General features: G+C 31.0%; 1 protein-coding gene and 1 long non-coding RNA gene across 9 annotated transcripts in view; one reads left to right on the plus strand and one right to left on the minus strand.

The window, feature by feature from the left end:
* The first annotated feature begins 4,240 nt into the window (after positions 1-4,240).
* Positions 4,241-4,565, plus strand: LOC139503882 (uncharacterized). Its single transcript, XR_011659212.1, has 2 exons — positions 4,241-4,337; positions 4,439-4,565. It is a non-coding gene; the product is annotated as an uncharacterized lncRNA (long non-coding RNA).
* Positions 4,566-4,882: 317 nt separating this feature from the next.
* The window catches only part of LOC139503880 (sodium-driven chloride bicarbonate exchanger-like), a 64,937-nt gene continuing 43,355 nt past the window's right edge, over positions 4,883-26,464 (minus strand). For 4 of the 8 annotated variants that reach the window (XM_071293862.1, XM_071293859.1, XM_071293858.1 and 1 more), the window contains 14 exons: positions 26,206-26,352; positions 25,517-25,626; positions 24,529-24,703; positions 23,430-23,563; positions 21,999-22,554; positions 20,865-20,978; positions 19,900-20,061; positions 19,436-19,614; positions 18,639-18,711; positions 17,607-17,852; positions 15,841-15,975; positions 14,764-14,987; positions 13,738-13,761; positions 4,883-7,370 (listed from right to left, as the gene is read on the minus strand). In XM_071293862.1, coding sequence (XP_071149963.1) covers positions 7,118-7,370; positions 13,738-13,761; positions 14,764-14,987; positions 15,841-15,975; positions 17,607-17,852; positions 18,639-18,711; positions 19,436-19,614; positions 19,900-20,061; positions 20,865-20,978; positions 21,999-22,554; positions 23,430-23,563; positions 24,529-24,703; positions 25,517-25,626; positions 26,206-26,352 — 2,532 coding nt within the window. In that variant the 3' untranslated portion in view covers positions 4,883-7,117. The remainder of the gene's footprint in view (positions 7,371-13,737; positions 13,762-14,763; positions 14,988-15,840; positions 15,976-17,606; positions 17,853-18,638; positions 18,712-19,435; positions 19,615-19,899; positions 20,062-20,864; positions 20,979-21,998; positions 22,555-23,429; positions 23,564-24,528; positions 24,704-25,516; positions 25,627-26,205; positions 26,353-26,464) is intronic. The other 4 variants (XM_071293863.1, XM_071293861.1, XM_071293860.1 and 1 more) reach the window with 1 other exon arrangement.

Below are 26,464 nucleotides of genomic sequence, written 5' to 3' on the forward strand. Positions count from 1 at the left end.
AATCATACCACCAGTGTCAATATGCAGAACAATTGCTATATATAGCATTGGAAATAATACATCTCAGTTGACCAAGGGTCCAGTAAACTAGTGGAGATTTCGGCTTAATTTCAGTTTAAAAGATAAGAATGGATAATGTATGACATAAAATCCACCTATAACACTAACTGGTGTCAATAAAATAAATAAACCGCCATTAATAAATGGTTTCATTCATTACATTATTACTTAGGGTTAATTTAAATATAACTGTCCAAGTATCTCTTATTCTTTGTTCATTTAAAACCCTATTTGACAAGCTGGATATATTAACAATAAAACATTAATAGTTTCATTTCTTGCAATGTTTATTTTGAAAATTAGCATATTCAGTTAATTGTTTACGAAACAGATTCTGACATTTTACCAAATTATTAAATAATAATTACCCGTCTCCATTATTAAATACTCAAAATTTTAAATAAAATATCCCAATGTATCTTGAGAAAAAAAATCATAACCAAAGATGAAGAATCTATATATTCTTTCAGTTCTCAAATAAAGGATTGTGTTTTTCAATCACCCTTGAATATGGCTTATAACAGATGTTACAGATACAGACATTAATATATTACTTTTTTTCTTCACAAAGCACACCAAAATGAGGTAATATATAGGTATATATTATACATAGGATTTCTATTCGATTAAATTAAGTAAAAATAAAATTCTACAAAACATAATTAAAACAAAATTTTAATACTATCTTATGGCTCAATACAAATATATGACTACATAGGATAAAAAAAAAGTCAGATTATTATCTCCCTTGAATTTTTCAAAGAGTTAGAAAGTAAGACAATGTAAATTTCAGTATTATGTACTTTGTGCCTTTACTCATGTATGAATCAATTCTCGTCCAATTTAGAGAATGCACATCACCACAAGCAAGTTGGAGAGTCTAAGGATCTACTTAGATTACCAAGCAACCACTGTCACGAGTTTGATGCATGCGATATTTTAATGATTACAGAAACACCAGTGGCGGATCCAGAAATTTTCATAAGTGGGGGCCCACTGACTGACCTAAGAGGGGGCCCGCTCCAGTCACGCTTCAGTGATTCCCTATATTAGGAACCAAATTTTTTCCCAAAAAGGGGGCTTCCCCCTAAATCCGCCTCTGAACACAATTATGAGAATTTTTTAACATTGTTTTAAAGTCTGCCTACTAATAAGTAATAAGAATAGGTCAGTACACATAAAAATGATTTTAGACAAGAGAGTCAACTCAAATAAGCTTCATACGACAAATAAGACAGACATAAACTTAAATTTTCTACTTATCAATAAACAGAATAATAAATACAAATAAAGCTGAGTATATATAATGCACATAAAATAACACAATAAATGAGAACTGCACATAAAGCTTCATAAAATAACAGGATAAATGAGCACTGCACATTTAGCTACACTAAATAACAATAAATGAGCACTGCACATTTAGCTACACAAAATAACAATAAATTAGCACTGCACATGTTGATACACAAAAGAACAGGATAAATGTGTCAAAGTATTAGAATCAAGTTAAATGTGAACCTGAAATATTTGTGTATGAACATGTTAAACATATCCTTTATAAATTTAAAACAAAATTCTAAGCCAGCAAGGAAAAATATAAATATGACTTATGTGTGTAGTTCTTTTTTAAATTATCTCCCTTTGAAAGAGAATTTAACAACTAAAAGTAATGTCATTGCATTGAAGTAATACTTTATGGCATTTTTATATTTCTTAACATCCTGAGATTCAATAATTTTGATTTCAATCAAATGCTTATAGGCAAGCCAAAGGGCTAGCAATTTTTCTACTTCTCAATTTTGTGAACATTCTTTCACAAATTCAAAATTTTAAATCTATTTAAATTGGACAATTACTGTTAGTTTGGTTTCAATCTTTAATTATTGTATAGTCCTGAATTAAATAATTATACACAGACCCTAATTGATGAATACTGAATAAAATGCCTGATTAGATTGAAGGGAGACAACTCAGATTAAAGGGAGATAACATCCTGATGAATAATGGACTTTCCCTTGTTACAAGAGAGACAACTCTAATTAAAAAAAAGCAAACAAACGTTTTATCAACCAAATCAAACCAGACAAAATGATCACACAAATCAAGGTTCATGTGGACCCTATGTCTAACATGGCCATTATTTTCACCTCAAAACTTACTCTTGAGTACAGACAAACCTATGCATCTGTAAAAATTTTAAGGCATAGCATGCCCTAGATTAATACATTTCAAATATGTTTCATGCTTTAGAAAAATAAAAACTTATCAGGATTTGGCAGTGCACATTTTTGCATTCCTTCAGAAGGTGCCAATATAAACTTAGTTGGGAAACCGGTTTGAGAATTTCCCCACAGGTAATAATTGAAGTGTGCGGTATTGATTGATATGAACAATAGATGGACAATAGATACCTGACAATAATTGGTGATTTAAACTGTGTACCTGAGTGGTCCATATCAAGGGAAACTCTACTGTTTGTTAATTTCATCATCTTCTGCAGGGATGAAAAAAGTGCATGGCTAAATCCAGGAAAGTTATGAATTTTCTAAATAATACAATGCATTTAAATTCTATTTATCTAGGGCATGCTATGCCTTAAAACTTTTCCAGGTGCACAGGTTTGTCTGTACTCAGAGTAAATTTTGGAGTGTAAATGTGGCCATTTTAGACAAAGGGTCCACATGAACCTTAATTCAGTAGTTCACAGTATATAATACTGTGGTAAAATTGCACAGTCCCTTTCAGGAAAATGATCACATGATACTACTTCTACGTTATAATTTGTATTGTGTTATTTGTTATTTTTTTTGAGTTTTCATAAAATACAAGAAATCTCATGGTCAAATGTGAATTAAATAATATTTTTCTATGCAGAACATCATAAAATATGATTTGAAAAAACCCAACAATAAGAAAAAATTATTCAAACTTTTCAGAAAAAAATAATATGTTGAAAATATTTTATATTAAGGCAACAACTTTTGACAGTGTTGATTTTTATCCTGTTTATTTCGTTTTGAAACGGATCTTTCAATGACAATTTCATATCAATGAAAAGTTATATTAAATGAATAATCTAAACAAAAATTCAGTTATAGGATGTGTACCATGAAGAATATTGATATTTAAACGTGCATTTTTTTCAATGAAAATTAAGAAAATAGGATGTAAACAAAGCAAAATGCTGTTCAAACATAAAAACATAAGGTAACTAATACAGAAATAATACCCTAATATGTTAAACAATCTCTTATTGCATAAATAATACCCTTATTATTATAAAACCTTGTTGAGAGAAATTAATCCTGATATTTTTTTAATTGGAAGCTGCTAATATTTTCCTTTGTGCATGCAAAAAGTAACAGTTTTTGTTAGATTGTTAATAGTGAAAATTGAAAAAAAAAAGGTTAGAGTTATTTTTAATTAAATCTGTCAATGTGGTAACTTTCCACATAAGAATGGTGTCTATTGAATGCAGCTCAAATAAATATGAAAACATATTTGATCTTGTTTTCATCCTGTTAATAAGATCTTTGGTTACAGCTCTAAATGTTGGGACTAAATTTCTTCTTTTAAGATTTATGGAGTAACGATATATATTCCTCTTATGTATTTAAAAAAAGCCTACCAAAAGAGGGCTTTTAAAGCCGATTTTATTGAGTGTGTAGGCAAAGGTAATATATATAATATTTGGTAAATTTGCTTGTTAGCTGAACCATGAAGTCATTATTAGGCAAGGTATACTATCCTTCTTTAGAAGTAGTCTAGTCCTAAAGACAGATAGATTGTTTATCTGTTGGACTGGTCTATTCTTAAGGAAGGGTAGTTTACCTAACCTAAAAATGACTTCATGGTTCAACTAGCAAGCAAGCTAACCAAAGATATAATCTTTTCCTACACACTCACTGCAATCAGCTGTAACAGAAAAATGTGTCAGTGCCAGACTAACTCTACAAAACAAATAATTATGCTGAACATTTGTAAATTAAAAATACAAAATAAAGTTATAGAATGGGATGAATAATGAAAATAAAAATATCTCTAAAATCGCTTAAATTATGCAACAAACATAGAAATTATTTAGGAAGCAAACAAAAGGAGATAAATCAATGTATATAAACAATGTCATAATTATGATTCAATACACATACACTAACAAATAATCACAAATACCATAAATCGGCTATTCTAAATCTAGAAGAAATAACAAAACCTAATGGATTTCAAATATTGATATAAATGATAATTCACTGGATTTCTTGTACAAATTCCCTGTTATTCACTGTTCAAAAAGGGGTAAAGCAGAACAAAAAAATGATGGATAGCAAATATTGGAATAAATGAAAATGCTACGGATTTCAAATTCAAATTCCAGCTTATTCACTGTTCAAAAAGGGGTAAAACAGAGAAAAAATGATGGATATCAAATACTGGAAAAAATTAATATGCTATGAATTTCAAGTTCAAATTCTAGATTATTCACTGTTCAGAAAGAGGTAAAATAAATTCCATTATGTATAGGAGATAAAATATCCTCAATTTAATTTTTTACAAATTTTAGATTTTTAACATATCAACTAGTGGGGATGCTGAAATGCCAAATTTAACCATCAAAGTAGAGAAATATGTACTTTATTTATTTTTTAATTAAAAAGAGGGTAAATTGATTCTCACATATTTTTTTTATCTTGTTTTAGTGTAAAACTATTTAATTGTAAAGTTAAATGTCAGTGTTGCCAGCTATGCCGGCAAAGTGGTAATGATTTAAAGCATGCTCAGGCCTGCTTTCTTTATACTTTTTATGCTGGACTATAAAGGCATCCATATGAATTATACAGAATTTGCATATTCAGGTCATCGAGAAAACAATACAATTGCAACGCTTTACCCAATAAATAAAGTTTGATTCAAATGCTAGACTTACAATTCATGTAAAACAATTATAATACAACTGAAATGTATATTTGTACAATTCATAGGTACCACTACAGTACATCTCATACAATGTATATTAGTTCAACTTAACAAAACAAGTATCTGCACAATATGAGTGTTAAAAAAGTTGAAATTTGGAATAAAAGGACTAGTTTTTTTGCATTGTTTCATAAATTTTGTCAATTAGCATGAGAGGGTTCTTTGACCGAAATAGATTTGGCGCGTATAATTTTTGTAATATTTTGACAAAAATAGAACCACCAAATTTACAGGAATGGTTTCATTCATATATAAAAGCTTGATTTCTTTTGCTTATGACGAAAGCTTTCAGTTGATTTTTAAAGAGTTCCCTCCCCTATGTGTTCGGTACCCCCTTTATTTTGAATGTCTGTTACTTGTTAATGACATGCCCAATTTTCAGTTCCTTTGCATCAAATCTAACAGTTAATTCTAGCTTTACAACAAAACAAATTTTATCTCACAGGTCAATAGTGAATGTTCTGCAAATGTTTATATCAAGCAGTTGTTCAACTAAGGTCACTCTTAATTTATTCCGTCTTGGAATTTTAAATTGGATTATAAATTCTGAATAAGAATGAAAGTATTTAAATTTAATTTAAATACAAAATTAAGGCTGGATTTCTCTTATTGCTGTTTTTTGTAAGCTTATTCTTGTTCATACATGTAAATTAAGATATATAAACAAAGGACGTGGGTGTTTGACAGAGAACTCAAAAATAAATAACTTTCCAATAATCACTGTCAAGTTACTGGCCAAAATAAAGTCATACTGTTAAAAGAGGGGTTGAAGGGTTTCTGATTCGGAAATTCCAGGCTTAAAATCATGACATCCCGAGGTACAGAATTTAAAGAAATCTAAATCCTGACATCCCAAAATTCTAAAAAAAAAATCCTGGATCACGACAGGATCAATCCCGAAATCCCAAGCTTAAAAACACCTGATCCTGACGTCCAAAAAAAGGTCCTGCCCCCTCTGTTAAGTAGAAAAAGAGAAAATGTCATAAAAATATTACCTAACAGATGGTAAAAAGTTATAACAATATAGTCACCTTCTTATGAGTGGGGTTAAGTAAAACTAATCAGCAAATACAACTTTAAAATTTACAATAAACTCAATATATGAGCGGTCAATATTATTTGTTCTCTAGTTAAAGTGTCAATGAACTCACATTTATGAACTCAACAAATGAACAAATATACAGTTATGCCAGATTCATAAATGAAATGGCTTAATCTATACAAATATAATGCAGACTATTTCAAAACTGAATATTTTTTTTGCAACTACTCGTTTAATTGCTAATGAATAATTATAACATTTAATGAATGATCATAACCCACTCATAACACTATTAATTGAAAATAACGGCACAAAAATTATTTTCTACACATAATCGCAATGTATCATTCCAAACTATACATTAACCCAAGAACCATATTATGAAAATATCATTCTATAAACCTGACAATCGGTTTAAGTTAATTTTCTGAGGAAAATTAAAGAGTCAAATAGCAAAATGTTCTTCTGTGAATATGATGGTTCCAGGATTTATTTACAGTTTGTTCAAATGGGCATTTCAAAGTTATCCTTCTATTTCTAAATATACATTTGTTTATTTGCAATTAAATAAGTTATTAAATAATAGAATTATATACTTAACAAATAATTGTATGCAAAACCTAAGAGGTTTTGAACAAAAATATACCCACAATTTAAAATAATAATGCTTTTCAAACAAGAAATAACTTTATCTAAAATAATTCGAACATTTCTGAGAAAACTCATAAAAATGGCATCATACCTTTTGAGAAAGTCCCTGACTAATGAATATTCATTAGTTGGTATCTTCACACTCTCATCACATCACTTCTGAGAAAGTCTCTGACTAATGAATATTCATGAGTTTGTCTCCTTACACTCTCTCATCACTTATATTATTCATGGAGCTAGAATTACTTTTCAGGAAGTCCCTGACTAATGAATATTCATGAGTTTGTCTCCTTACACTCTCTCATCACTTATATTATTTATTATTCATGGAGCTAGAATTACTTTTGAGAAAGTCCCTGACTAATGAATATTCATTAGTTGATATCTTTACACTCTCTCCTCACTTATACTATTCATGCTATTATTGGCACTAGAATAACTTGGGGGATCAATCACAATTTCTATTGGCGAGATCTTGTCTTTGTCTAGGAGGGTGTCAGTTTCTTCTTCATCGATGTAAAAATGTGTTTTCTTTGGCTTTTTCTTTCCTTTTGATGGCTTATGAGAGGAGAAACCTTCACTTTCACTGGGAATTGTGGGTAATTCTTCCCCATCTCTTTCTGGTCTTCTCTTGGTTTTTCTGTAAAAAATAAATTTTAAATTTGATTAAAAAAATGTTACCACTTTTTTCAATTTCTTGTTTCTAGGTTGCTGCTTAAGGATTTGTATAGGGTTGGGGATCCTCTTATAATTGTGTTGTTTAACTTTTTCGAGGATTTTTTATATTTTTTATTTACTTGTTTATTATACTTTATTCTTTATATTTTAGCACACCCTATTATTCTGTATTCTTTATTTTCATGGCTACTACACTCTACTCTATATTTCTGTTTATAATTCTCTCTTCTGTAAACCCCATCATCTCTACTCTATTTTTCTGCCAATAGTTCTCTCTTCTGTAAACCCCATTATCTCTACTCTATATTTCTGTTTATAATTCTCTCTTCTGTAAACCCCATCATATCCTTTTGCTCAACGTCTAGTACTTTAATTCAGAAACTACAGCAACTGATGTTATGTTTAAAACAGGTACAAAAATGGTTTATATAATAAAGAAAATTGAGACCATTTCTACACCAAGAGAAAATATCATCTGTACCAATTATACAGACAAAATTATATTATTTTGTACTAAGACCAAAAAATATATATGCCAGAGAAAAGATGTTTTTAATTCTTATATATTTTTCACCAAAATCTTAGGAAAGTTTTCAAAATTTTGCATTTTACCCCTTTGATCTATGTCAACAATGTTTGTTGGCAGGCGTGAATATCGTCTCATTTTTTTTTAAACAAGATTGTGACCACTTTAGATATAGCAGTTATTATCGCCATCTTGTGCATTTTTCCTTTGATCTTTTTTTGTGATAATTTTTCATATCATGCTACTCGCTTGAGATGGAAAATTTTCGCTAGAAACTAAGCAGGCACGTGGCGTTGCTAACGAAATTGACATGAAATTGACAACAGGTAAAATAGCGATAAACAGATTATCATTGGTCATCTCAACTCGATTGCCTTTCTCGCTTTCGCCGTCACGGCTCAAGCGAGAAAATCAATCTCGTTGAGATGATCAACGATAACCTAAAATTATCAAATAGTTCATTTCTAAGTATGTTGTAGTTTTTGTCTTTTTTTGCACTGCAATGTTTCTGTTGTTCCTTTGTTTTTCAGCTATAGTTGATGTGTTTCTCTCGGTTTTAGTTTGTAACCCTGATTTATTTTCTCTCAATTGATTTGTGGCTTTTAAACAGCATTAATTCAATAATAACTTTATCTACACTTCTGCTAGAGATATATGAAAACATTCCTCATCTAGATTCAAAGCCAAGCATTGGCTGCCAAAATTTAATTTGTTCTTACGAACATTATATGCATAAATCATGCGTATAACATGTAAATTGTTAGAAAAATGGTAACTTTATAAGGAGTTTGAAATTTTTACCTCAAGAAGGTGTGTTAATACTGCCGATTTTCTTATTATTTTTTAAAATAATTGACATCTAACAAAACTTACCAGAAAATTTCAACACAAAATATTCCAACTTTATTTAACAGTATTTTAATACACAGAATATTTAAGAATGTATGTAAAAAGTTTAATAAAAAAAAAATGTAAAATTTATTGTCAAGAGTTATTTCCCTTTTGAATTTCCAATTTTCAATGATTAATAAAGGTACATAATATTATAGAAAATTATTAACAAAATTAATCTTTTTATCTGTAATTTTGATACCTATTTACAAAATTTAAAAGCATTGATTGATTGATTGTTAAGTGTTTAACACCACTTTCAGTACTATTGGCTGCATCTTGGTGGTTTTATTCTTATTTGTTGAGGAGACTGTGTGCCCAGGGGAATCATGACCTTCAGCAGCAAACTGACAATCCTAGTTAATTAAGTTTGAAGTTGAAAGCATTTAAGCTACATGGTATAACTATTATGCTTTATTCAGTATCTAAAAGGTTAAAGATATGCTTGAAAAGATTTAAGTACAAATGCCTTAACCATGATATTTTGTACCCGCCTTTTAGATATTAAAACATACATTTCAAAATCTTAAAGCATTTCAGCTTGGATCTAATAAAAAATTCAGAATGAAAAAACATATGTTTTAGAGGATTTAATACATTGTAACACTATATCTCAGCCATGGTATTTTGACACCAGTGTCTGTCCAGTCTCTTTCTTTTCAATAGAACTAGAACACACCCGCGAAATCGCGGGCATTCAGAGCGTAGTTTATAGTATGTAAAGTGTTGTTGGAAGAATTATGTAAAATATTGAATGACTGGAGAATTTCAGCAAAAGTATCATAAGTTAAAGGTTATTGGGGACAGGAAAATGTGTTTTTTTTTTATCCCTCCTCCTTTATTTCCAAAATTCCCAATTTTGGTTTTCTATCAATTTCAATATGAACATAATACATTTAGTGGGGAATTTCAGCAAAAGTATCATAAGTCATAGGTTATTGGGGACAGGAAAATGTTTTTTTATATCCCTCCTCCTTTATTTCCAAAATTCCCAATATTTGGTTTTCTATCAATTTCAATATGAACATAATACATTGAGTATGTTATCAACATTTAAGTAAGGAGCCTGTAATTCAGTGGTTGTCGTTTGTTTATGTGTTACATATTTGTATTTCGTTCATTTTTTGTACATCTATAAGGCCGCTAGTTTTCTGGTTTGGATTGTGTTACCTTGTCAGTTCAGGGCCTTTTAAAGCTGATTATGTGATATGGGCTTTGCTCATTGTTGAAGGTCGTACGGTGAACTATAGTTGTTAATTTCTGTATCAGAAAAGGTATCAAAAGTTCACATGAATAATTTTAGCGCTTATATAAATCTGTATATTATGAACATATAGGACACAGAGGCGTGTTGATTAATTTATTGTGGAAAGAAGAGAAGCGACACCAAAAATGAGGTCTTCTCGTTTAATAGTATAGAAGCTGTATGAAATCTTATGTTGACAAAACTGTAGGCAAACATATACTGTAAATTCAGAAATTATTGCGTGCATTTATTATTGCGATTTTGACAGATTAGACTTAAATGCGATTTTAATTTTTACAATTTTGAGATCAATCCTGTTTAATTCATATGAAATATTCAAAACGCAAATTTAAATTATTGCATTTACAACTCTGTCGCATTTTTCGCAATAATAAAAACCTCGCAATAATTTCTGAATTTACAGTAGTTGATTCTAAGAGTCATTTTTTGGTGTCTCACTCATATGCATACCCCACATCTTTTCATCTCAAGAGGCATGAACATAAATTGTTTAGAGTAATATATAGTATCAGCAGCATTTATACATTTGTAACAGTAGTTGTTGTTTGTTGATGTGGTTCACAAGTGTCTCTTGTTTCTCTTTTTTTCATAAACAAGACCATTGGTTATCCGGTTTGAACTACTCATTTATGGCCCTTTATAGCTTGCTGTTTGGTGTGAGCCAAGGCTCCTTGTTGACCTATAATTGTTTACTTTTTACACATTGTGATTTGGATTGAGAGTTATCTCATTGGAACTCTTATCACAACTTCTTATTTCTATACATGTATATGTAAAACATTTGTAATATCTAATGAAGTAAAAGCCTAAGTGTTGTGAATGTTTATGTCTAAGCATTATATTATATGACTGACTATAATATATTCTGTATATATATGATTGTGCTTGGGAATTATATTAAAGCTAAATATAATGAGTGCTTTAGGTATACCTGCTTTTGAAAAGACTATTTACATCATTGAATAATTGAAAAATGAAAAGAAATTGTAAATCATTTAAAAAATCATAATGATATGTGAAATAATTTAAAGATAGATATTGCTTACAAAATTTAAACTTAAAAGAGCAAAATGCTATAATTGTAGTACATGTATGGTAAAAAAGAGAAACAATTCTTAATGACTATAACATGTATAACCATTGCATACATATTAATCCATGACATGAACAAATTCTTTCAAATTATACAACTTGTGCCAAAAAGATGTCTTCCCAGACAGAAAGACAGTCTGATTTCCCCCAAAACTATGAAATGCTTATTTAATAGGACGAATTTCACCATTGTAAGTTGTAGTAGGTCACTGCAACCTAACCGATACTGACTTTCGCAACCTATCTATTATTTTAGTTATAAACATTAATGATATACATGTATAAAATTATCTTAGGATTCTGAGAAGTAGAACTTACAGCAAATCGTTCAGAGGCGGATCCAGTTGGAGGGTTTCAGGGGTTGGACCCCCCCCCCCCCTGTCGTTTACCAAAGAAACAAACATATAGTCTTTAAAGGCAAAAGATTCTGGGATGAAAAGGCACTTCAGGGACACACTTTTCCAAATAAATTTCATCAACACTTTTTGAAAAATATTTTAAGGCACTTAATTGTGTGTTATACATGACTTTTAACACATTCTACATGCAACACAAAACATCAAAACATGAGCTATGTCAAGTCAATTGAGAAAGAAAAAAACCCATTAAAATTCAACAACTTGTTCCATTTTCAAAAAGTTCATAACTGTTGTTGATAATATCAGAATATCTGGTAGGTCTAAAAGTGGCTAGTTGGATCATAAATATAGGTCACAGTAACCCAACTATATTTTACAACAAATAACAAAAAAAATGATTTCACTCAAAATATTACCAATCTCTATCAAATCTCAAAAAGTAGGTCATGCATGGTGACTCAATTTTTACTACATGAGAGGAATGAAATAGTAAAATGTCACAGAAGTCAAACTTTCTTAAAATAAGCAAATGTTATCCTATGCCACATGGACATTTGTCAGGACTGTTATCCTATGCCACATGGACATTTTTCAGGACTGTTATCCTATGCCACATTGACATTTGTCAGGACATAAACAAGAATGAAATCCAACCCATCAAAAACTACAAAAATTGAGGGTAAAAAAGGGATTTTTTTCACAACAAACATGCTTCAAATTGATTCCAATGTAAAGTTCTATTACTTTGTAGTGACAACCCTTAAAAATAATATGGATCTTCCTCAAAAAATGTAGGATTTCCCATATTTTGTGATATGTTTTATGAATTATTGTAAAATTAGTATTCTTCAAAGTTCAGAAATTTTAATAAATCTTTTGACACTGATTTTAGGTATTCTGTTTTATTGCTTACAGAAGACTTGCGAGTCAAAAAGACCATTACGTTTAGTACATTGTACTTTTTGTGCATGTTCCAGGGTCCAGAAACAAATCATATTTGCCAGTCATGACCTAAACTGAAAGCTATTTGTCCTATACAGCAGATTGGAGTTAAGGACAAAACTTATATTTTCACTCAAATAATTTTGATGTGTTTTAGTATAATCATTGATAATGTCAATGTCAGAATTCACATATCTTGAAAATTCTTTAAATCATCCGATGTTAAAACATGCTTTCATATACAAGTGCATTCATTTAAATATTATTTGCACCAATGCATTTTCAGAATGAAATTTGCATCATTCAACATACAATATGAATTATGATCAAATTCTTTCATGTACCAAACAGTTTATCATATGATGAAGAACGAAAGAAGGATAGCTTTAATATGCCATTAAAAAGGAATATTTAGCTATTTTTGCAATAAAGAGACAATTACAATTAGTGTCGAATATCAAATTTTTTCTTGTGTTATGAAAATCAGAATCAGAGAAAAAAAAATATAAATAAAATTTGAGGAACAAGTTTGGACCTAGGAATCCACAACTAACATTCCACAAAAAATGATACTGTTCAGTATATACCTTTATTTGTTTACTAAGTACTACAATATGGATTTACTTTCAGAAACTAGTCCAAAATCATACCATACCCTTAGTATAAGCAAAATTACAAGTATAATTCCCAATTACACATGAGATATTTTTATGCATTATTTATTTATGAGTTGAAAGCATTCATTGCATAGGGAGGGGAATTAGCCGTGCATGAAAAGAAGCTCCAATAGTTCTTTTATCATGTTATTTAATCTGTTGAGGCAGAGAGCTAGATTATATTTTTCATTTCTTTTCTCATTTTTATCTAAATTGCTGAAGCAGAGCTAGATTATATATTACATTTCTTTTGTCATTTATTTAAATTGTTGAGCTAAAGAGCTAGTTTATATATTACAACATTTCTTTTCTCAATTTATTTAAATGGTTGAAGCAGAGAGCTAGATTATATGTTACAACATTTCTTTTCTCATTTTATCTAAATTGTTGAAGCAGAGAGCTAAATTATATATTACATTTCTTTTGTCAATTTATTCAAATGGTTGAGACAGAGAGCTAGTTTATATATTACAACATTTCTTTTCTCAATTTATTTAAATGATTGAAGCAGAGAGCTAGATTATATTTTACAATAATAATGATATGAAGAAGAAAATAATTCTAAAAGCTGCACAATCAATAAAGGTTGTACTCACTTGCTTTGTTGATCAAGTCCTTTTCTAAAATTTATTATCAATTTATCATCATAGACACATCATATTTAGTTTTGATGAAATATGATGTTATATTATTTTTGATTGGATTATGTCTCATTATTTTTGATTGGATGATATCTCTCATCAATTTCATCATTGACAGTCAGAGTTATTGGCAACAACTTGGAAAATTGCAGTCAAAGTTTCGAGCATACTGGTAATTCAAATGTTTTTTCAAGACATATTACAAGTATTGCAATAGAATAATTTTGTATATGAACAGTATACACATCAATTGGTAATTTGACGTTGGCAAATCTTCATAAAAAAACTGTTATTTTTCAAATAATCACTCCAGGGTTTTAAAACAATAACACATGAAGATAGCATAGAAATGAAACCCCAAGTAGTCATACATTAATTTGCAATGTTTGCAACTCGACAACTGTTTTATTTTTAATTTTTAAATCGATTCTATAATTTTTCGTGTAAAAATGCAGAGCCAGAACATAAATCATAGGTAAATGATGAAGCTGATATAAGGGAGGTAACCAAAAACCAAAGGTCAAAGATAAATAGACAACACCATCACAGTCTGCACAGAAAACTTTTTCATCTTCTAGTCCGGAAACTAAATGTCAAAATTTGTTCTTATATATTAAATTTTGAAAATTCTCACTGGTCCAAATCAATCTTTACTAGTCTGGGGCATCTGCAGACTGCCATCACCAAAAAGAAAAAATGATGAGAAGACAAACAACAGTCTATACAACACTACACAGAAAAGACTACAAGTTGAGCAACTCTACCACAACAGAAAAACAGAAGGTGAATATCACATATTATTTATGGACGAAATACTATAATGTTCTAAAACGAAATTTTGTTATATGTTGGTTAGTGATACCTAACAGAACTTAGGTAAAGGTCATTAGTGATGCTTTCAAGAACTTTATTAAGTTTGGGTTATTAGGTACAGCTATTGGAACTTTATTTTTTAATATTTAGGTCATTAGTGATACCTACCGGAACTTTATTTTTTCTGATGATTCACTGGCGGTCAAGTTTTTCCAGATGCCTGTTTTTGACATTTCTTCTGAAATATTGACCTCATTGGGTCCAAACATGACCTCTGAAGGCATATTCTCCAGATTGCCACTCATTACTGGTATCTGTGTAATACAAGACGAATCTCGCCGAACGTCCATAAATCTAGTAGCAGCTTCCGACAGTTCTTCAGCTTCCTGTTCCTGGAAAATGCAACATTAAAGTTAAATCTATTTTAAGAGGCCACTTAAGAGAGTTATTATAAAATTATACTAAATACTAAAACTGTTGTTTTAAAGTCAGCACATATATTTTTTATGTTTAAATGATTGATTAATTGATATTTATTTTAACCACTTTTAAGCTCCGCATTTAGGCTATTCAGTGGCGGCCAGTTTTTCTTGGTGGAGGAAGCTGGAGTGCCCGCAGAAAACCACTGACCTTCGATAAGAATATGTTTAAACGACAATGATGTTTATTTTGAGTGAGCTTACATCAAATGGAAATTTGTTAAGGTGAATCAACCAGCATAGAAATGCTGTTTCCTAATTACCCTTTTCTGTACAATTTCCCTGATTTACATGCTTTCACTTAAAACTGAAAGAAGAATATGTGTCAATAGTACACGGATGCCTCACACACTATCATTTTCTATGTTCTGTGGGCTGTGAAACTGGGGTCAGAACTTTTATTTGGCATTAAAAGTTTTAAAAGATTATATCATAGGGAACATTTGTAACAAGTTTCAAGTTGATTGGACTTCCAACTTCATCAAAAACATTGTGACCAAAAACTTCAACCTGAAGCAGGACAGACGGGTGGACAAACAAATGAACAGACGTACAGACTGAAAAACATAATGTCACTAGGTTGGGCATAAAATCCTAAATTCTCAAACTATTTTTCATAAGTCAGCACCGATTTTTTTTTTTTTTTTTAAATGACAATAATGTTATTTCAAAGGTTATTCAACCAGGATAAAAATGTTTTTTCTTAACAACCCTTTTCTGTATTATCTCCCTTAATTTTCATGATTTCACTTAAAACTTTTTATACCTCCCCTTTTTTTTTCTTCAGTTCATCTTCCTCCTCTCTGTGATGAGATTCAGGTAAATTGTCATCTAACCATTCTAGTTCATCTCTGGTAAATATCCAGTCCATACCCTTACGTACAAAACACATAGCTAACACCTAAAATAAAAATAATAATCAATTACTTCCCTTTAACTTCCAACAATCAATTACCTCCCATTATAGGTACCAGTCTTGTATAACAACTCCAATTTCCAGTGCATGTCAAAACAAGGTGGGAAATAAAATAGTCCATGTTTTTCTGAATTTTTTTCTGAACTAACTTTTTTCTGTTTGATTAAATTGAAACATATATATAGAATTAAAAAAAATCTTGCATCTTTTTAGGATATCAATCCAGGAAAGTGGAAGGATATCATGTTTACTGGAAGTGGTGCAGCCTAGTAAAAGTAGCAAACAGAAAGTAGAAAAAAAATGTTTTGACTCCAGGGTTACATAACTTTGTAATCTTTGTTACCCATAGAAAATACTTACAAAATCTCTTAGATTGTAAGAGTTCTCTCCCCTTTATTGGTCCCTGTGGGATTTACATATTCTGTCTATGCCTTATAAAAGGAAATACTATAGCAATCAATTGGATTGTAAAATTTCTCTCCCCTTTATTGGTTCCTGTAGGATTACCTACCATGAGGGGAAATACTATAGAAATCAATTGGATTGTAAAATTTCTCTCCCCTTTATTGGTTCCTGTAGGATTACATACCATGAGGGGAAATACTATAGAAATCAATTGGGTTGTAAGAGTTTCCCCCCTTTATTGGTTCCTGTAGGATTACCTACCATGAGAGGAAATACTATAGAAATCAATTGGATGGTAAGAGTTCTCCCCCTTTTTGGTTCCTGTAGGATTACCTACCATGAGAGGAAATACTATAGAAATCAATTGGATTGTAAAATTTCTCTCCCCTTTATTGGTTCCTGTAGGATTACTTACCATGAGGGGAAATACTATAGAAATCAATTGGGTTGTAAGAGTTTCCCCCCTTTATTGGTTCCTGTAGAATTACCTACCATGAGAGGAAATACTATAGAAATCAATTGGATTGTAAAATTTCTCTCCCCTTTATTGGTTCCTGTAGGATTACTTACCATGAGAGGAAATACTATAGAAATCCATTGGATTGTAAAATTTCTCTCCCCTTTATTGGTTCCTGTAGGATTACTTACCATGAGGGGAAATACTATAGAAATCAATTGGGTTGTAAGAGTTTCCCCCCTTTATTGGTTCATGTAGGATTACATACCATGAGGGGAAATACTATAGAAATCAATTGGATTGTAAGATTTCTCTCCCCTTTATTGGTTCCTGTAGGATTACATACCATGAGAGAAAATACTATAGAAATCAATTGGATTGTAAGAGTTCTCCCCCCTTTGTTGGTTCCTGTAGGATTACCTACCATGAGGGGAAATACTATAGAAATCAATTGGATTGTAAAATTTCTCTCCCCTTTATTGGTTCCTGTAGGATTACTTACCATGAGGGGAAATACTATAGAAATCAATTGGGTTGTAAGAGTTTCCCCCCTTTATTGGTTCCTGTAGGATTACCTACCATGAGGGGAAATACTATAGAAATCAATTGGGTTGTAAGAGTTTCCCCCCTTTATTGGTTCCTGTAGGATTACTTACCATGAGGGGAAATACTATAGAAATCAATTGGGTTGTAAGAGTTTCCCCCCTTTATTGGTTCCTGTAGGAATTTACAATTTCTGTCTACTCTTACTTACCATGAGAGGAAATACTATGGAAATCACTTTGATTGTTTTGACCACCCATAATAAAGATAAGCACAGAATCTGGATGAAGGTAAAAAGGTGAACTCTGTTGATCCTAACATGGCGCAGAAACATGTAGTCCGGCTGGTATTTCTGTGGCATAAACATTATCATCACACGATGACACAACTGCATCCCTTTCAAAGAGGACACACCCATGTATAGAAATACTCCATATAAAACAGGCATAGGTATAATCTGAAATAAAACGTAAAATTCTATACTGTGGATTCATTAATATTTGTTGGATACCAATTTTTGTGGATTTCGTTTGCTCAGGGAAACCACAAATTTGAAAGTTCAACGAATTACAAATTTTCTAAAGGAATGTATGCAGACTTTGCCAAAACCATAAAATTAAATATCAACGAATAAGCAAGTTTTCCTCAAACCACAAAAATTGGTTCTCACGAAAATAAATGAATCTTCAGTATTGGTGGCTCCAATAGAAAAAAGATAAGATAGATAATACACAGCAATAGATAAGATAAATAATACACAGCAATAGGTCGCAATCGATGTGTTTTGATTATTGTAACCACAATCCAGTCCTTTTTCACTTGATTATGACATAACAATTTAGACTTATCAACAGGTTTGTACTTACATGAGTAACCAAACAGGTGCCACATGTGGAGCAGGATTTGTTAACCCTTTCAGAGCACGATTCATCAACACCAGATTTTGTTTGGGTTTGTGTTGCTTATAATTAGGCGATCGTTTTCAATGTTGTGTTTTGTGCACTGTTGTTTGCCATGGATGGTATTATCAGTTTGTTTGTCATTTATGGGTTTGAATTTCCCGTTGGTTCTTTTTTTTTTTAGAATACCTTGGTTTTATTGTACTCGATTCATATCTTCAAATATATAAAAGACAAATTTCATTGTACATAGTAAATTTTTAAGAAAGTAAAAACGGAGTGTTGTCAGATCCTTGTAAGCAAAAATACAGACATATGATCATCAGATAAAAAAAATACTGTACCCTTAAAAAGTTTGTCATTAAAACAGAAAGTCCAATGAACAGGAAGATGGATACACCAGTCACACGTTGTTCCCTGAAAAGAAAGTAATATATACTGTAACTTATAAGTAAGGGATTGTATAAAGTTGTTATTTAAATTTAAATGTAATGGAGGGAATGGGTGTTGTCAAGGTGCTCAAACATTTCCACCTCAAAAGCATATTTCCACCCTTTTTCTTCTAAAACTTGGTATGTTATTGCTGTCTGTTTGTTGGTCTTTTTCTTTTTAAGCCATGGCTTTGTCAGTTTATTTTTGACTTAGGAGTTTGACTGTCCCTCTGGTATCTTTCGTCTTTCTTTTTCTAGAATTGATTAAAACTTGAAAGTAGAGTGATCTTTATTTATTTTTTTATTTGTAAAGGGATATAACTCTAGAACAGTAAAAAAATGCCACCAAATTCAAATTTTCTCTGTGTTTTGTTGTGATAATCATTTGTGTACCAGTTTAATAACAATTTGTTGAAGCAAACTAAAGTTAGAGAATAGAAACCATTTTTAGGATGTACAGATAGGCAATTGTAAAACTTAATGTCCCCTTAAATATGGCATGAGTGTTAAACAACTTGTATTGGTTTTGCGGAACCCAGTGTCTCTCCTACTTTTGCTGAAGTCTATGTTTTCAGTGTGATAGGGGAATGCGATATCAAATTTACTGTAAATGAAATAAGACATTTCAATGACGGAATCACTGGCTTGACAAAAAGCACCTGCATCAAAGCAATCTAGTCTTCTCCTTGGAAGGTTTGCACAAATCTCACCTGCATCCCAGGAACTTAGGTTGCTCTCCAGGAGCTGTACATTCAGACTCTTTCTTCAAACTCATGACGTGAGTTATGGACAAAACAGTTGCAGCCACAAACCATGGTAATCCAAGAAAGGAGTTTATTAAGATAAGAGTAGCTACAATCAACAGATCTAGATGGTAGCCATTGCCTTTCTACAACAAAAAAATAACTTTTACAAAAAGAAATTTTTTAATGGCCAACAGACTCAATTTTCTATTAGCAACAACCTTAAATTTTTAAACATTTCCTTGTTAATTAAAATAATCTAAACATTTAACCTTAAAATGTCAAATCGTTTTACAGATTCTTATGATTTTTTAAACAGTAGTACTAACAATTAGAACCTTTAGAAGCACAAAGCTTCAAATGTGAGTCAATATCTGGCAAATGTACGCCGACATCGCAAAAATGTCTGAATTTACAATTAACACACTTACTTGTAACTTATTTTCTTTTCTATTAACAATGACCGCTGTAATTTGTTGATCCATAAAAATCAAAATGGTTGCTAAAAGTGCTGGGAGCACGGCAGATGGATATGTATACCAAGGATTCTTCCCAAACGGGCTTATCACCCAACCACGATTGGGATTTGTTGGCTAAAATAAAAAAATACAATATAAAAGTTTACAAGCATAAAAGATTTTTTAATTTTATGTGTAGCGTACAATACTGTGGATTTATCATTAGTCATTGAATACCAATTTTCATAGATTTCGTGAGTACAGGTAAAGCATGAAATATAATGTTCAACAAATAACATTTCGTGAGTACAGGTAAAGCATGAAATATAATGTTCAACAAATAACATTTCATGAGTACAGGTAAAGCATGAAATATAATGTTCAACAAATAACATTTCGTGAGTACAGGTAAAGCATGAAATATAATGTTCAACAAATAACATTTCGTGAGTACAGGTAAAGCATGAAATATAATGTTCAACAAATAACATTTCGTGAGTACAGGTAAAGCATGAAATATAATGTTCAACAAATAACATTTCGTGAGTACAGGTAAAGCATGAAATATAATGTTCAACAAATAACATTTCGTGAGTACAGGTAAAGCATGAAATATAATGTTCAACAAATAACATTTCGTGAGTACATGGAGTACAGGTAAAGCATGAAATATAATGTTCAACAAATAACATTTTCTGTAGGCATGTATGCAGATTGCGGCAATACAACGAAAATCAATATCCACGAACATGCAAGTTTTCCTAGATCCACGGAAAAATTGGTACATGAGTAAGGGTATAATATCTTATTGAACTGTGTGGAGAATTTGACACTTTCACTAATAAGTCTCCCAAAAAATACAATTTTACCTCAAACAACATAAATAGGTTTCAATGAAAATGATAATAAATGAATTCTCAGTTTTATTTTTTTCTTACCTGAAAATCGTCTGGCACTTCCAGTTTTGGCGTATCAATTCCCAAGCCATAATCCAGCAATACCATTGATACAATAGCTATAATTACTGCAAAGTCACTTATCAGCAATCGCACCTAGAATTAGATATAACATACAATTACTAATATAATATCATTTCTCTTCTTCATAGCTGATTTATCCTTTATCTTACCAGTTTTATATATTATTTTCATTTTATCAATGTGTTATTTGCTCATACATTATTGTGAATATAATGAAATTTTATGTGACTGTCATACAAGTGAGAGGTTAAGATAGCTATAAAACATGGCTTATACACCATTTGCTACATAAGGAAATGCCTGTACCAAGTCAAGAATATAACAGTTATTTTTCATTCCTTAAATGTGTTTGAGATTTATATTTTTATATTTTATGGGAATTCCTCGTTCATGAATTTCCCTTGCAGTTTAGTATTTTTATTATTTCCCTTTCAGTTTAGTATTTTTATTATATCGCTTTTGTTAGATCCGAGTTCTTCATTGGTTAAATTCAATTACGATATCAAAAGTTCTTGCTTTCCACTGCAGTTTGTTTTGTGACGTCACAAAAAAAGACAATGACGTCACATAGAAAGAACACATCTTTTAGCAGATCAGTGATTAAGTTTGTTTGCCTAACGTTTAAAAATCATTAGTGAAGCAAATTCTATCACCAAATGTGTGGAATATGATATTTCTCCACTGGGCACTCAACAGATAATCATAAAATAACTTTTTAATGAATTCAAATAGAGAAAAATATCTAATGAGTGACCGAACAACACATTTATTCACATATGCCCGAAGTGCATAGTTAATTATCAGTGTTATTTGATCACAAGGTTGAATATTTTTTCGATGCATACCATTGCAATGTTATTATAACTCTGTGCTTTCCCTAAAAAAATAATCAATGTAAAATACTGCAGATTTTTTATTTTTTATGGATACCAATTTTCTTGGATTGAGGAAATCTTGTATTTTAGTGGACATTTAATTTCATGGTCTTGTCAAAGTCTGCAAACAAACTTAAAGAAAATTTGTTGATCTTTAAACCTTCAAATTCATTGTTCCCCTTTAACAACAATAATGAATCCATAATATACAACTTACACCATGTGGGAAAAATCTACTGAATCTTAGACTCTTTAAGATTTTGGCGATGAAGAATGTTCCAAGGAACAAAAGGACAGACAAGAAAAACACGTCTGGAACATGATCTTCAAAAAGATGACAACCTTCAAATTTGACCACACCTCCCATCGTCAAACAATATGTACAATTCATCAGATGCCATTGTTCCTCCGTTGCATTGAAGTTAGAACTGTTAGCTATTGTCACATTATAATTCATTGAAATAGGACTTGACGCATTTATCCAGCTTGTATTTAAAACTGAGGTATCATTTGGTGGGGGATCACAGCAACACTCGTAATACGGATTTTCTTTGGTTCCTAACTTTACACGATGAGAATGGCTGATAGACCACAGTTTAGCAAAGGCTTCTTTAATGAAGATTAGTGCTATCAAAAGCGCAAAACTTTCTTCGGTAAAACGGGTGATATATCGCACCAAAGCACTCAAATCAAACACCACCATAATCATCAGGCAGAGAAATGTCCACATTCCGACCCAAAGACGAAATTCTAAATAATCCCATCCATATGTACTGAAAATATATAAAGAAGATAATAGATTATTTCTTAATCGTTCTTTTTTTACAGAGTGATGTCTTAGGTGCATAAGTCAGGTACCTGATGTTCAGTAACACGTGGTCGTCATTTGTTGATGTGGTTCACAAGGGTTTCTTGTTTTTGTATATAAGTTTGACTGCTGGTTTTCCTGTTTGAATGGTTTTACACTAGTCATTTATTGCTTCACTAATCTCAATAACATGTTACATATTTGTTTTTTCGTTCATTTTTTTATATAAATGAGGCTGTTAGTTTTCTCGTTTGAATTGTTTTACATTGTTATTTCGGGACCTTTTATAGCTGACTATGTGGTATGGGCTTTGCTCATTGTTGAAGGCCGTACGGTGACCTATAGTTGTTAATTTCTGTGTCATTTTGGTCTCTTGTGGAGAGTTGTCTCATTTGCAATCATACCACATCTTCTTTATTATAATCACAAATGATATTTTATTCAGTAATTGATGATGAATAGCATACTAATTTAGCCATAAAAAAGAATAGGTTTGTTTGCACAAACACTACCTACCCAGAAAAAAGCGGCCTACTCAAATTCTTTTATTGTCCTGATTTGAAGAAGTTTTTTTTTAATCAGATAGGCATGAAGACTAATAAACACCCAATACTTAATTTCTCTTTTTGAAAAAAAAAAAAGAAAAAAAAAAAGAAAATGCCTACCTACCTACCCACTGTCTCAACCTTTGGGTAGGGTTTGGGCAAACCAAAATATTTTTAATTGTGGCCTAATAACTTTCAATTTTTTTCTGAAGTTTATCAAACCATGACATTAATAAACGATCGACAGAGTGCATGGCTATGTATTGGTACCTAACTGGTAAACTAAAGTACCTACCTGCAAAATTGAAATAATATTGTTTCGAAAACCAGAACTGGCCCAGTACTACCTAGGATGGTCAATGGTTGGCCAGAACATAATGCATAAACAACACCAACTATACAACCAGCTAACAAACTTTCAAACGCAGCCTGAAATGTAATTAACAAAGTGAAACTGAAAGTTACTGCTCAATGATGATGCCCAAATATATTTAGTAAACAAGAAGTTGTTGAGTGATTATTCTGTAAACACATCACACAGTATAGTTGAATTAAGTAAAAAACGTAAACCAAATTTCAGAAATCCTTATGATAGAGTTCCTGAGAAATAAGAGATGAAAAATATGCATTGTATGGACGAATAGTCCACATTTTTTAAGTGTAAGGATCGCAGAGACATAACATCTTAGTGGTTGTGATTTTTGTTGTTTTTGTACATTGTTTAGTACATTGTTCAGCCCAATTGTTTCCTCGTTTGAATTGTTTTCATTTATAATTTCTGAGTCTTTAATAGCTTTCTATCAAGTATGGATTTTGCTCATTGTTGAAGGCTATACAGTAACCTGTAGTTTTAAACTTCTGTCATCTGATCTCTGCTGAAGAGTTGTCTCATTGGCAATTTTATCAAATCTCCTTATTATTGAGTAGATATAACATTTTATAAATGAACAATTGCCTACTGACACAATTAGGCATAACAAATTCTGACAACCCCTTCACATTAAAATTAAATTATCTTACCCTGTTATCCTAAAATATAACATTAATGTGTAGAGAGGTTGAATTCATATAATTATAAATTACCCATCTTTTTTGGGGGGGTTGTGTTACTCAGTTTATGTATTTTGTTTATCTTTTTCTATTAACTAAAGCATTTTCTGTTCTTAAATTTAAGAATTTTATTATAATTGTGGTCTGAGACCACTTATCAAGAACTGACTTTTTACCAGCAAAAGACAAAAGTTCATCCTGATGTCATGAAAAACAATGTTAAAATTTCAAAGGATAGTTAAATTCAGTTATCGACATACCAACCCAAATGATTTGGGGCATCTCACAAGTGCCATTTTTACTTCGATAAATCTTTAAAAAAGATAAAAGAAGTGTAAACTTACCATGTTTTTATCAGTTGCATCACTCAAAAGTCCACCAAAAGTAATGATAGGTGTTAAGCAAGCAAAGTATAAAAATATAAATGATGCAATACACTGAACATGGAGAGCATCTTTGAAGTCACTGATATAAAATGGAGCTTTTCTTTTGATGTCAGCAATTAGTCCACCAAACAATCTATAAATTCAGAAAAACATAAATCATTTTAATTAGCAACTTTAGGACATTTCATGCATCAATACTACATTTTTCAAGTTTATCACAAATAATGTTTCAATAATTGTCAAATTGATATATGTACTGATAGTAGCTATATATATAGTGCAACTTTTTATAGAAAATAAACTAAATCTACTAGTTTTAAAACAAGTAGTGTCTACTAAACTAACTTAGACTGTTAATTATTTTGTTTGAATTGTTTTTCATTTGTCATTCAGGGCCTTTTTAAGCTGACTATACCATATTGGTTTTACTCATTGTTGAAGGCCATACAGTGACCTGTAGTTCGTTAATTTCTGTGTCATATGGTCTCTTGTATAAAGGTGAAACAAAATTAAACTGTATATACAAACAACTAACAAGAAGAAACAAATTACTGTTTGTTTTTTCTATATTGGCTAGAGGTATAGGGGGAGGGTTGAAATCTTAAAAAACATGTTAAACCCTGCCGCAATTTTGCATCTGTCCAAAAGTCAGAAGTCTCTGGCCATTGTTAGTCTTGTTTGATTTTTAATTTTGTTTCTTGTGTATAATTCAGAGTTTAGTATGACATCAATTATCACTGAACTAGTATACATATTTGTTATGGGGACAGCTGAGAGAGTCTCCAGGTGCTGGAGTTTCTCGCTACATTGAAGACCCATTGGAGGCTTCGGTTGTTTTCTGCTCTATGGTCGGGTTGTTGTCGCTTTGACACATTCCCAAGTTCAATTCTCAATTATATTAAACAAGATACAGAGTACTATATGACATATAAAATTAAACTGGTACCTTCCAGTTCTTTGTAAAGTCTCAGCTTGACTCTCTCCTCCTTCTACTTGATCTTCAGGTACTGGTTTACCATTTGGTAGGTTGGAACCAGTAGGCTGTCTACGAGAATCCTGAAAATTAAACATATTATCAATACTTAATTCTTTTCAACTTTTTTTGTGAAACATTTATTTCATGATTGTTTATTGTGATGTTGAACTGTTGTAGAATCAGGAAAAGACCAACTACTTTATTTAGTTATGAACTTAATCAATCTATACACATAATACACATGTAGAAGTGCTTAAAATTATTTAAAAAACTCTTAAAATCAATTAATAAGTTTTGATTTTACAAATGCCATTTTGTTACAGCTAAAATTGCATTGATTAAATGTGTAACAACATTTATTTATCTAATTCAATTTTGACATATACCAAACATACAATAATTTCATAGTTTTCTTGGGTTTGGGTTAATAACAACAACGTTGAATGATCCATTATTTTTTTTACAGAACTCTTGTGGCGAGTTGCCTCATTGACATTCATACAATGTAAAACTAAGAAAATTAGATATCCACAAACATACCATTTTCTTCAATCCTTGAAAATTGGTATCTATTAAAAAAACAAAAAAAAAACAACAATGAACAGTACTTTAAAGTGAACTTGTTATTGATCCAAATAACATGTTTATAAATCTTGTACCTGTGATGGAACACTTTTTGGTGGTTCTATTCTGATTGTAGGATCCCATTCACCAGGTGGCAGCACTGTCACCTGATCCAGAAACTCATCAATTCCTGTCAGTAAATCTTCTCTGTTGTGAGCATGGTAAGCAACATCACGAAAAACCTATTTAACAGAAAAAAAGAATTTAAAAATATAAGTATGTAATTTTTTAGGTTTTATATAATGAGATTCCCAAATTTTTTAAACAGTGCAGCTACTAAGCGTAAACTTTAAA

The sequence above is a fragment of the Mytilus edulis genome, chromosome 14, assembly GCF_963676685.1.
Source record: "Mytilus edulis chromosome 14, xbMytEdul2.2, whole genome shotgun sequence".
Lineage (NCBI taxonomy): Eukaryota > Metazoa > Mollusca > Bivalvia > Mytilida > Mytilidae > Mytilus > Mytilus edulis.